Source organism: Cloeon dipterum, chromosome 3, assembly GCF_949628265.1.
Source record: "Cloeon dipterum chromosome 3, ieCloDipt1.1, whole genome shotgun sequence".
Lineage (NCBI taxonomy): Eukaryota > Metazoa > Arthropoda > Insecta > Ephemeroptera > Baetidae > Cloeon > Cloeon dipterum.
This window is the reverse complement of record NC_088788.1, coordinates 15942965-15956879: the sequence shown is the minus strand read 5'-3', so window position 1 is coordinate 15956879 and position 13915 is coordinate 15942965. Positions and strand designations below refer to the sequence as shown.

General features: G+C 38.5%; 1 protein-coding gene across 2 annotated transcripts; it reads left to right on the top strand.

Annotated features, from left to right (window-relative positions):
• Window positions 1-205: 205 nt before the first annotated feature.
• Window positions 206-4075, top strand: LOC135941484 (multiple epidermal growth factor-like domains protein 6). Of its 2 annotated transcripts, none has more exons than XM_065487056.1 (7): window positions 206-374; window positions 728-1030; window positions 1131-1247; window positions 1330-1488; window positions 1719-2032; window positions 2869-3262; window positions 3702-4075. In XM_065487056.1, the coding sequence occupies exons 1-7, from the start codon at window positions 227-229 to the stop codon at window positions 3962-3964; spliced, it is 1698 nt and encodes a 565-aa protein (XP_065343128.1). In that variant the 5' UTR covers window positions 206-226; the 3' UTR covers window positions 3965-4075. The 2 variants fall into 2 exon arrangements, with proteins under 2 accessions (XP_065343128.1, XP_065343129.1); XM_065487057.1 differs by having other exon boundaries at window positions 1333-1488; window positions 3702-4073.
• The last annotated feature ends 9840 nt before the right edge of the window (window positions 4076-13915 follow it).

Here is a 13915-nt window from a genome sequence, read left to right as displayed (position 1 = left end):
GCATTTAAAAAATTATTTGAAAGACATCGCGTTTTAATCATTACTTTTTTGTCAAGATAAGAGTTGTAAGTTTAATTAATGATACAAAACAAGGAAAAATTGATTCATATTGACGGATGCTGCATCATGTTGATCATTTCATAATAATATCCTGCTCTTGTAATCAGCAAATGCAAGCGTAGGATGTTCCATCCCATGCATTCACGAGTTGTGCGCCGACTAGGAGATGAGGCCTCTCCAATCTATTCTTTTGGCTTTCATGTTTATGTTTTCTACCTTCCGCATCAACGCCGCCAGCACCAACCCTGGATTTATTTGCCCTTGCGTGAATGGAAACTGCACAGAGGGAGATGGATCTTGCAAGTGTGAAAGAGGTACGCATGCAATTCTCAAGGAAAACAAATCCAGAATGTGCAAAAAAATTTGAATTTCAACTATTTTGTGCAAATAAAAGTCCAAGTTAAAATATAAATCATAATTTAGACTAAACTTCTTTCCTGAATAAAAAAGATATGCATCCTCAAGGGCAGTTTCTACAATGATAATTCTTCTTCAAACAGTAAATAACAAATTTATATTGCTGTCAAAAACAGCATATAAATAATTTTCCTTGTCAAAAGCAAACGATAAGGGTTATAAACCAAGGAAAAGGTTTATGCAGTTAGTCTTCTTCTTCTAGCCAACTCTTAACCCACCTTGATCGTTAAATTTTAATATTTTAAACAAGGTTGGACTGGAGTATATTGCGAAAGATCTGACGGAATTTGTCCTGGTGGATGCGGCTTGTACGGCTACTGCGACGTGGTGACCAAAAAATGCAGTTGCATTCAAGGATATTATGGAGAATATTGCAACAAGGAATGCCCTAATAACTCTTTTGGATCAAACTGCGCCTTCAATTGCAGTTCGCATTGCACTTTTCAAAGAAAAGGACCAAATCATCACTTCCAACGATCAACGAGGTGCAATAGAATGACTGGAGAGTGCACTTGCGACGACTTGTTGCGACACTCTGCTAGCTACGACACATGTAAGTGGTCTTTGTTTAAAATGATTCTTATGATATCTATGCAAAACTCTTTGTGGTGGTAATTTTAAAGGATGTCTGATATAATAAATAATTATTTTAGGGATTTCTTGTAAGGCAAAATGTCGGCCTGGAGTTTTGGTAGATGGAAATTGCAAGATACCTTGCCCGCCAGGCACATTTGGGTACAATTGCACACAAGATTGCCCATCTACTATCGGTTCGTACATAAAATACGTATTGCAAATATAGTTTGGCTCTTCAAAAATCACAAATAAAATATTTAAAGTGATTCATGAAAGCAGGATCGAATAAAACATGCGATTCTGCGTCTGGGAGACCAATTTGCAAGCCTGGCTACCATGGAGTTTTTTGCACCAAGCAATGTCCACCTGGGACGTTTGGAGTGAACTGCAGCGAGTGCAAAACTTGTAAAGTCGGACAGTGCAATTTCATCACAGGTATCGAAAATTATTTCAAAATAGGTTTTGAAACCAATGATCATATATTTCATAGATTCTCTTGAAGAATAAATTTATTTAATTAGAAAACTGGTTTTAGGGGTAAAATTTAAACGATATTAATGAGAGCAATAGACTTTCAAAGAATAATACTCTTATGGAACTGATTTTTCATAATTTCCTGGATCTTAAACCTAATTATCCATGGGTAATTAAACTAAAAATCTTAGGAGAATGTCAGTGCCTTCCTGGTTGGACGGGAAATTCATGCTCGGAACTGTGTGGGAACGGTACCTTCGGTCAAAATTGTATGCGAACCTGTTCCTGCGTCAACGGAAGGTGCGACCCTGCCAGCGGAGACTGCATCTGCTTCTCGGGCTTCTCTGGTCCCCAGTGCCGAGAACCATGCACCCAGGGACGATGGGGCCCGAGCTGCGTATACGAGTGCGTGTGTCTAAACAGCGCCAAATGCAACGCGAAGGACGGGAAATGCAGCTGTGAGAGAGGATACACTGGAGACCGGTGCGAGCAGCCTTGTTCACCGGTAAGGATGAAGGATGCATTCAAGTTTAAAAATAAATATGAATATATGGATTAAGAATTAAGTGCAACTATACTATCTGAAGATCAAGCATGCAGGTTGATTTCCCATTATTTTATAGCACTTAAAGACCGTCTTTGACGAAGTTTCTGATCACACCAATCGATTCTTGAGGGTCGAATTAGGTAAAGTGGATATTTTTTCCGAACAAAAAGTGCAGCGCGACGTGCGTAGCACAAGTAGAACTTTCGTCGATTTCTATAAAAAAACATATTCAAAAAATTTTCCATCCCGTTGGCTCGCATTTATTAAGGCATTCTTGGGAGTATCAAGGCAATTGGAGATATTTGAGAATTTCTTGGATCTATATATACTTCTGGCTGCGTAATGTCAGAGATGGCAAAAGGTTGTTCATAGCGAATTTTTAGCTGCTTTAGTTTATTCCAAAAATTACTTTGAAAAGCATACACTTAGACAAAAAAAAGTCGATTGTCTCATGAACTGGGGCTCCGCAAGTAGCATCTGCGACCTTTGGCCTCCTTAATTCACTTAGACATTAATCAAACTATAATTTATTCTGTAAGTTGAGAACTTACTTCTTAAGCAGGCTATGCTGCCTTCTACCATCCTAACGCAATTGCAAATTATTGCATTGCATTAATTATACAAAACATGAAAGGCAAATACTCAATCTAAAACCATCTTAATTCTCTCTTCTAGCTATTTAAAGACTTAATTTACTTAACCAATTAACCAGAGAAAAACAGAAAACATTTTCTATTTGTGATTTAATGTATTATATTTTAAAACAAAATTTATATTCAGTCTATCGAAAACAGGGACAATTTGGTGCCAACTGCAGCGAGGAGTGTTCGTGCAAAAATGGCGCCGAGTGCGACGCAGAGAACGGAGCGTGCCTGTGCCTGGCCGGCTGGCAGGGCGACGACTGCTCTGAAGTTTGTCCCGCGGGCTCTTTCGGGCCCAACTGTGCGCTGGCGTGTCCGTGTGAGAACGGGGCTTCGTGCGGCCCCATGGACGGCGTTTGTAACTGCACAGCCGGCTTCCGCGGACAAATCTGCGAGGAGCCATGCGCCGATGGCACCTGGGGAGCCAACTGCGAAAACAAATGCGGCTCCGAATGCAGTGGTAGTTGCTCTGTCATAGACGGACGATGCATCTGCCCAGAAGGATTAGAGGACAGCAAGGGTTGCAACAACGTCTTCGAGTGTAGCGGTAATTTTTATTAATTTTGTTTTCAAAGAGGAAACACCGCAAGAACAAATAATGCTGAAAACCGCAATTAACTCGTAAAATATATTGTATTTCTTAAATGTCAAAGGATACGATACGAATGAGCGAGACCTCGTCGTTGGGTTTTTTACAGAAATAAATTATATTTTGTGCTGTAGTTAGATGTTACAACAAAAAAGCAATCGGAAAATGGTAACAAGGATTTTATATAAACCAATATTTGCTCGAGGTGGTGGATATTTAAAAAAAAAATCAAAAAATTTCCATCAATTTTGATGCCATTTAAATGCCCGAATATTTTCCATTAAACATTTGAAAAACCAATTAATTAACGATGCTCAATTTCATCGCCCTTTTTACTCCGTCTGCCAGTCCTATTTTTTATGCAGCAATTTCATTTCAATTTATGAAAATTTCGCAGGTGCTTCGTGTGAATTAAAAGCAGACAGTGTCATCTCCTCCACTCACATCGTGTCAAGTGTGGTTGCAGTGCTACTCTGTTTGCTTTTGACGACAGCTGCGATTTTCACGTACAAAGTTCTGGTGCTGAATCCAAGGAATATACCAACAACGACCGAAAGTGCCATTGTTCACGCTTATAATGTTTTGTCTCCGAATGAAATTGACTACATTTTAGGAGTGCCAGATACCAATAATCTGGAAGATAGTTCAAATACTACTTAAATAATATTTAATTGGATACAATTTTAATAAATAGATTTGATAAAAACATACGAACGGATATGCACGAGTACGCAATAAACTTTTTAGTGAAAAGTAGCTGTTTTAGGTGAAATTTTTCGGCATTTCCAGCTTTTGATTTTTTTATATCAAGAAATAACTTTTATCTGTTGAATTTGCTGTGTTTTCAATAAAGAGTTTCACTAATCAAAACTTGTTTATTTATTTTCTGTGATATAATTCCAAAATTTAAATTTAAATTATCGTTTCAGAATCGGAAAACCGATGTAGCAAAGCTATCAATATGATGAGGATGGAAATCAGTTGCAGGGTGGATTGATAATTGGGGCGTTATAATCTGCGTGTAGGCGAAAAACGATTTTGCGCAAGCCGGGCAAGCGTTTCGCAACTATAAACACAGGTGTAATGTACACACTCAGTGGATTATGCGAATTTAATTACGGGTTACACGTTTTCACACGGCGTGCGCTGGGAATTGAACAAACATTACCTCCTCTCCCTCGCTCTCGGCTCGTTTGCCTGCTTGCTTTGTTCTCGCCGCGTGCAAAGCGAAAGGGGCCGGATTTGCTGCGCCGCCGACGCGCGAGTTTCGCCGAATTTCGGCCCGTCAACTCGCTCTCGGCGGAAAGAGCGGATCCGCATGATTAATCGCGAGAGCAGCCCGTCATCTGCATGCACGATTCGGGCACAAAGCTTTCTTTGCCGCTGCCGCCGCCGCCAGCGCTTTTCTTCTCTCCATCCACCCATCCATCCACCGTGCAAATGTCGCGCCTGTGTGCGAATTAATAAAGAGAAATGTTTCGCCCAGGTGGAACGATTCATTTCCACCGCGCGCTCTTCCACCTCCAAACCAAAAGCTCACAATTACGCGGGGATTGAAAAGCAATTTCGGGCGCCAGATTTCGGGTCCAATGCAACCGCAAAGGATAGAAGCACCTGAATTAAAAGAAAAATAATCCTCGTCTGCGGTTAAATTTAGCATTTGGGTGGTATGTATTTAAGTTCTCACGGCAACACACTAATTTCTACTAATGATTTCAATTATTAAAAATAAATTCGAAATAAATAAATATATCTGTCCTTTTTCCCTTATTGCTTCCCTTATGATTCATGGAAGAGATGGATGTTAATTTATTATTTTTACCTGTACTGTACGCTTTTTTATATTTGAACATCTGAATTAATTTATATTAAGATTATTGAGTATATCTGCAGATGAATTTCATTGTGCGCGCTTGTGATTGGCCAATGAGAGGAGAGTTCCATCAGAGAGTAAATAAGAGACAACGCAGTGATGTTTTGTTTTATTTACTGTCGCCTCTGAAGAATTTAGAATTTCTCAGAGAAGGCAAGTCGGCCGCAGCGAAGACAACTTGCAAGGTCTCAGTTAATATTTGAAGAACAATAATCGTTGCTTGGGTATAGAGAAGATCTACAGTTATTTCACGAGGTCTTGGGTTGTGTTAAAATTCCTGACTAAAACAATTCCTGCGTTTGTTCAAAATTTACATCATTATTTGGGTACAATGACTCACGAACGAAACATTTTAGCGTTTCTAAATTAATATTTTCAATCAAGAGGTCAAAATAGAGCTTTGGCTTATTAGCAAAAATCACCAAAATATCCTTAGACCCTTTTTCTTATATTTTTTTCGGATCTCAAGCTTCCAAACCAGCCGGTCGTTTATTTGAATTGGCTAGTCTTGCAAAATTCAACTGTCAATATCAAAGAGAAAGAGGTGGGGAAGCGCACAGCGTAGCCCCTGGGAATCGGGTAAATTATTGGATGCAAATGACGTCCTAATGCACTCGAGTCTGGTCTGGTGCATCAGACAAGAGCTCCGCTCGCTATGATTCGATATTGAATTTGAGTGTATGTGTGCACTGGCAGCAAGTGCACCGAGATGAATACACAGCGTCCGCTCGAACGTGCAATTCAATCAACACGCACGGCACTCCTAATTACCGATCCACGTACACACGCGATGCAGGATTGAACGGGCGCACTAATTAGACTTGCTGTATGCCATCCAAAGTTTTTTCAGTTGTTTGACCTGGAAGCTCTTGAAAGCCAATTCATTTTGGTTTGATTAAAATCATATTCTACGAATAAAGGAAAGGAAATTTGCGTTAAAAATAAAATTATTTCCCTCAAACAAGTTTGCCAGGGTTAAAATAAAATGTGCATACTAGGAACAAGTTCCAGACAAGTTTATTGCAAATCAATTTCAATTTTTGCTACTCCACTTTAGATAAATTATCAGCGATGATGGTTAAAATGATTTGATTCGCTTTATAACACAGCAAAACTGATTTCGTCCAGTGTTCCTGTGAAAATTAATTATAATCACGTGTGTCACCGTTAAAAGCACTTTACTGCCAAACGCATTTCACGAGAGAGTATGTTAAGCAGCATTTTACGATCAAACTGTTGTAAAAATTTCACGCAAAACAGCTGCCTGTGAAAAGTTAATCAAGGCTTCGGCCCTAATTTCCATCCGAAAATGTGTATTTTAATCTTCTACGAAGTTACGAGAACTTTATCCAATTCGGGAACGCACTCGTTTGAAGTCTAAAGTGCGATTAAAATTTAATGTCCGTGTTGGAATCGAAGTATGCGTTATTCAAAAGCAATTTCTATTAGCATCAAACTTTTTGCTCGCTACCCTCATCGCTGAATTTCTTGGCACGCAACAAACGAGTGCAACTTTTTATGCGGCAAAATTGAAAATTCACCGCATTCAAGAAAGCGAGGGTGGCTGGAATTTATCGCTCTCTTTTCACCCCCAATCGCGAAAATGTGATTCACTTTAGCGTTCGCACCCAAAATCTTTATCAAACTTTTTTCCCGCCGATGCTAATTAGTATTTATGCTCGCTCCTAAAAAGAAAAAGAAAAAGGTTTTCTGTCTAAAAATACAATTCAATAAACATTCCACTTTGTCACACAAGTCGTGCGACACTAATTTTAGAAATTTGGATGAGGAAGTAAAGAAAACTCTTTGTTCCTAGGGCTGTGAATTTGTGAATATTCGACGGTCGACTTAATTTTCCTAAGCATTAACCATTAACCATTTAAAGATGAATGTCGCGAGCCTAATTGACAATTACGCTAATTAAACAACTCTAATTAGGTTTAATTGAGTCTCATCAAGCAAAATCAATATTTATTTGAGACGGCCTGAAAATTGAATTACGTTTCTGACCGAGAGGAAACACTTGGCTAATTTCTGTGGCGGTGAGGACCTAGCTGTTTCTTTGGTTGAGGCCTGGGCAAGCGATTTACGAGTGTTGCGCGCTTGTGAGTCAATGACCCGGGGCCCGGCGAGGCTTACGACCCGATCTCGGGGGGCTGCCGCGCCGAGATTTATTCCGGTAACAACTAACTACCTGCCTCACCCTTTATTGCGACGTTTATTTCGGCTCTTTCGCCACGGGGCTGGCCAGCCGTGGATAAGCCGCAGACGGACAAAATTATTTTTCACCCTCTCGCACGCTTCCTCTGCTGCTCGTTCGACAGCAATTTTTCCGCCTTTTCCCATATCAGTGCCGCGGGTTAAGCACATTTCTGCCGAGGTGAACACTATTTTGAACTCAACTCGATTGTTTCAGGATTATTACGGGCTGTGAGAGCAAGATCGATTCGGATAAAACGGATTGGCACATAAAAGTAAAATAGATGCGGGGAGTGGAGCACAGGCACGGTTATATTTTAGAAACTTTTGATTAATATATAGGAGTACAAAAAATCGCAGAAAGAAATGAATAATATTTTGAAATTGAACAGTTATTTATAATGCACTGCACAATCCAAATCGCAGTCGTTGCTGCGAGGCCGAATTCTTGATTCATATTCAAAGGTTCATATAATCGCAAAAACATAATGTTCCAGCAGCCCCGGTTTTATTTATAAAATTTGTGGCGCAAAGATTTTTCACTATTACAACTGAATAAAAGTTTTTGTCTGCCTGAAATGTAGAATGTAAACGGAGCAAGCCAAAGCCGACCACAGGCTCACTTTTCGCGCTGCTCGCGACTCAGACTCACAGAGAGAAAAATGCAGCGAACAACGGCTTGTGCAGCAGTAAACACGTGGCATTAATATTCATCACGCGCACCCGCCGTAATTACACTCAACCGCATAATTAAATAAACGTAACGTAATTAATGAAAAAATAGACCGCATTTGCTGCAGCGCGCACTAGAGAGAGAAAAGGCATCATTGAAATTGCATCTCACGCTTGCGCAAGCCGCGCAATAAGCTCCATTATTTTTCTCGACCGCAAAAAGCCGCGTGTTCTACATGCCGGAAAAAATACATATAAAAGGGTGGCATAAACATGGTCCGACTCTTGTTTTTTGCCGCGTTAATGTAGCGCTTGGATTTTATTGAGTATTTTGTTTTTCAAAATGGAAATAAAATGTTGAAAATTAAAAGTACGTGACAATTTAATGACTTTAAAAATATAAACCGAATTAAGAAATAGCTGCAACAAACCAAATCCAGATTTCTCAAAAAGTTAATCAGCAAATGCCGGGTTTTCATTTCTAATTTTGATTCTTTCATCACGAAATTCAGGGAAACTATCCTTCCAGCAAAATGTGCTACGCTCAAGACTCGAAATGATTGCAGACAACTAACTTGAAACGTACAAGCCAACCTTTGAAAGTGACCTCTTGTTATTTTAAAACAACTGACAATGCTATTTTCATATTTAAAAACCATGAAATCAACCGAAATACACGTTATTCTTTGTTCTATGTAATTATCAACCAGAAATGTTTTAAAATGACTTAACTCCACGTGCCAAGACAATTGATAATGCAAAGAAGCGTCGTGTGCATGGAGAAAGTTGCGAAAGTCGCTCAAATGCGGACAATTACTGTTGAGCGCGTCGTCGGTTTCGAAAAATCCACGCAGGGCGTATAACCAATTGTTTCCAAATCTAAAAACAATGCCATCCGGATTTTGGTTGACAACTCATCAGGTCTTGTACGTTTTCAGGTTTTTAGCGTAACACATTATATCAAGATTTCTCTTTAGAAGCCTTAGAAGCATTTAAACTCTGGAGCTGATTTACTTGGAACTTTGCAAGGCAACCTGGGTTTGATCTATATTTAGAGAATACCTTTTGCATGAAGATTATTGCTAAAACTAATTATTCTGAATAACAAAATGCTCTTGAAGTTAAACATTATAAAGATAAATTATTAATAAATTTACCCTAGATTCATTAGAAACTTGCCAGCTCAAAAATTCCATATAATACCGACCCATGCTTCAAAATAAAAGTAAATGGAAAATACTGATTTTTTTAGCTGCGCCTTCTAAAAATAGTGAACATTTCCACTTGTACAGCCGCAGAAGAACCGGCTTATAAACTTCAATATGACTTGGTCGGACTTGTAATAAGAAAATATATATATTATATTATTCTTTTCTATAGAAGGATTAACACTTATTATGCAGTTCATTGAGATATTTTTAAATTTTGAAAGCAAAGAGTAACGTTTGACCGATTAATTATTTGAGCACTCCTTTGACATTTACAAAAATAATCATAAAAAGCAAACATAATTTTCACCATCTGAATTCCAGCGGGACCGAGCAAAAACCTCGAGTTTCGCGCGGACGGAGCAAAATTATTTCCAACTCGCTCCATTTTTTCTGCATTATTTTGCTGAATCCCTCGGGCATCGTGCTGAAAAAACGCTCTGCTCTCGCTGCGCTGGGAATAAATCCGACTGTTCAAGCGTGATAATCACTTTTGATCGCGACGCGCGCCAGCAGCGAATTGACCGCGGTGTGTTTAATCAAACGTGAGCGTTCGAGTGCAAAATGAGAACGAGAGTGCATCTTGCAGGCAGCTTTTCATGGCTTGCCGACGGATAGCAAATCGGGTGCAAGCAAATTGCAGGTATCGCTAGAAAATCACTCGTTTGGAAATCGGTTAATCCTACTGCACGGTCGAGAAATTCAGAATTAAATTCTAGAAATATTTTTTCCTTGCGTTAACTTGACTAATTTTCATACTGTTGATATGGGAGGAAAAGCAAGAAAAAGGTCATTTTCCTAGTCTAGAAATAATATTTGAGATGGATACATGTAAAAAATTTTACCTTTATAGTGTTAAAAACATACTATTTCGACAAATGCGCGGTGGCGTCACCTGGTGTCAACTCCTGAGACTACAAAAATGTGCAGATAATTGTGAAACACGCTCCGTTTCCTCTCTGAGAGACTTTTAACTCCAATTGACATCGCTCTAGTGATTTCAAAAGAGTCTCGAACGCAAACTTTGTCATTCTGAGAAATGTTCTCGGCAGTCGCTGCTCCATTTGAAAAGTGACCTTATTTGCCGTGAAATGCAAATGCTCGACGTGCAATTACCCACTCTAAAAGTTTGACGACAGAGGCGCTTTTGCCGCGGTCAGCCCGAGCCAAAAGTTGGAAAAAGCATTGCGAAATGATTACTATACATTCTGCACTCAGGCCGTCTCGTCGTTAGCCAAGTTTTTGCCCCGCGCAAATCCTGACTTAACAAGCAAGACTTTGTATATTCTGCCGCAGCACTTTTTGCCTGTTTCTTTACGCAGTTGCGTTGTTTGTTTTTGACCTTTTGCCACATTTGCATGCTAATTGCAATTGGAACCTCGCCTGCATTTTCCTCTAGAACTACACAATTTTCGTTCATCTACCCTGCGCAATATGCAAAATAAAAAATATAGTATACAGGGCAGAAATTAAAACTAAAAGGAAATGTAGAATATAATTATTATTTGATCGAATTGTTAGTTCGAATTGTTGTCTAAAAATTGCTGTCGAATTTCTTGAAATATTAAACTGGCTTGTCAATAACTTTTCGCTTGATTTCGATTCCTCCCGTCGTAATTTAACCAACAGTTACGGGGTAAATTTCCCTACTAGCGAAATAAATCATGATTTTAAATACTCATGGCTCGCCGCTTGATTATAGCATGATGACTTTGGAACCGATTTTCGAAGAACTTTAAACGACAACCTGGGAAAATTTTAGCTCTTTACAAATTATTAGAGAATATTTATGGTCCGGTTAAAATTATTTTCCGAATATTGCAGTACATAGCATATTATGCACTTAACTTTTTAGTTAAGAAAGGGTCGGATGTTATATATTTATTTATCAAGTACGTATTTGCTCAATCATAGTTTTGCCGCTGCTAAACAACTTCAACTAAAAATTTATGAGATGTTAAATGCACTTAAAAATGAATGTGTAATAATCGACTAAAAAATATCTAAAATTCCATCATATTTTCAGCGTTTTTCTTTAATTCCATGAGATTGATAAAATCCACTGAAGTAATAATTATTATTTAATAATGGATAGCAATGTGAATAAGAACACTTTGACACTGTGTCAAGCCAACCAAAGCGAAAACGAGCAGTGAACTGTAATTTCCTTATATGTATAAATTGTCTTTGTCTCTTGTACACCTTTGGCGTTTAATTAAGATTCCATTCATTAATGAACAAAATATTCAGATTGCGCGAATAAATCCCAATGCACTCTATATACCTCTCCACAACACCAGGCGTTGGTGGAACATGAAACTTTCATAAACGGGTCGTTCCGTCGCTCGCGGCAACAAACGAGAAACAACTGCCGAAATAATGCCTTCTGAACCACGGCAACACATTTTGGCACAAAGCAAATATCAACAAGAGTTTGTTTCCGGGAAAACGTAATTGTTTGTAAGCCTGTTGGAAATCTCCGGTAACAAACACAATATTAAATTCTTGTTCACAAACGGCATGAATACTGAAAGGGATTGATCGATCCCTTTGCCATTCTCTTACTTATTTAATGGTGGCCAAGAAAGAGGAACCGTTTCTTGGATACCATCTTTTTGAGGAATTTCTCAAAGCTGCTCAATTGTTTATTCTTTGTCAAACTGCAGGCCTCAAAAAGTATTTTCTGAGTGAATCAACTGAGTTTGACAGAGAAACAGTAAAGCGAGAACCTAAACAGCTTGTAAAATCGATTTTATGTTTTGGTTTTTGCTGTCATCTTAAAAGAATATCACACAACTTCCCAGTTTTAATAAGAAAATTTTAATTTCATCGAATGCATTTCCAAACAAAATGTGAAGTTGATTATTCTCATCAAAAATAATTTCGGGCTAAAATGGCACAAAAAATTTCCGGTTGCGAAACATAATTGTGCACTTTTCCTCGGACTTTTAACCGATTTTTTAAGTGTGGATTATATGACTTTAAATTGCGCTCGTTCGATCTTCGCTAGACGACTGAAGAAAAAGAAGATCGTCTAAAAATCAGAGCCCTTTTTCGTATCTCTGCGCAATTTATTTAAATTTTCTACACGCGTTCGTTTAAGCAAAATATAAAATTCCAGTTTCATGCCTTAGCAATTATCTTAATTTGCCTAAACACGCCATTCTCAAATGATCTGAACATCATTTCATGTATCCCACGCGAATTGGTAAATTTGGAATGTTAGCTTGAATACAAACTTTTTTCACTCCAGATATTCATCTTGTTAAAAAAAGCATATATATGCATATTGAAAATGTGACTCGACTCTCTGTATACTTCTGAAGCAGCGTGGAGAAGAAGAAGAGCTTCATTTGTGTCTCGCGTGAGATTCGCGAGGGCTAAGAGCAAAGCTCGAGTGGTAATTTGATCGTCTAGTCGCGCGCGTGTCGACGATGCTTGTCCGTCAAGAAGCACATTAATCCGAAGAAGCTGGCGTCGAGGAGGCTGCAAACGTGCTAATTGCAATTATTACATTCATCTTGGCGACAGTGAACTCTCGCCAAGTGTCACTGCAAGGCCGGAGCCGTGAATATGCGACATTCAATTAAATGCCGTCTGAAATTGTTAAAATCTTCCTCGTTTTTAATCTAAATCTGCAAATAAATTGCCTGAATACCAAGCAATTTTCTAGAAATTCGCCACGAAAACAGTATTATTTGAAACAAAATTTTCCTGTTATCACAGCTTGAAAATAAACAAACGCGGCACCGATGAATAAATATGTTATGGCAGCTCGTGAATAATAAACAATATTTGGCCAAACAGAGCGTTTGACGTTCGCATGCATGCAATAAACCTCGAGGGACGGGGAGGCAGAGCAGAGGCGAATTCATTTATCATGCGAGGGCAAGAAAGGATTTTCGCCGCGGGCCCAATTTGCGGCGGTATGCACGCCGCACGAGACGCTGACAATTATTATTATTATTGTTCCTCCATGACGAATGAATTCTCGCGACGTTTAATTAATTCCGCGGGCCAACGCGAGACATGCGACTCGAATTTGTTTCCGCGCTGATCCAATTAGTTGTAATTTTGACAACCGACGTCTTCATTGTGCTGTTACATGCATACACAAAGCAGTGCATTTATTTGATATTTCTGAGTTGGCAACATTGAATTTTGCTTTGTGGAATGAACTGTTTCTCCAGGAATTAAAATTATGATGCTTGAAAATTATTTCTAAAATTCGAAAACTACCTTAATTTTGGAATAAAGTTTTTCTAGTTTTTTTATTTACATATCCGTATTATATCATAATAAATTTTCAATAAAATATTATTCGATCCACTAGAAGCTAAGCCAGCTGTGCAAGAATGTCTGTTTCAGGAGCTCAATTTAATTTTTAAAGTTTAAAATCGCATTCTCACGTCCAAATTTTCATTAAAACTTTGCTTGAAATTTATATATATAACATTTTGTAGAGCTGTAGTTAAATATAGACCATGTATTTTATTAATTAAATCCATTCGCTAGATCAGCTGGAAAACCCAAGCAACCGCCATTTTGCTGCTTTTACTGAAAAGGCACAAACGCAATTCATTTCCAGATGTCATTGTTCGTTGATTTACAGTCTTGAATTTCATTGAAGTTCGATAGCAAATTATCGGATGCGTGTGT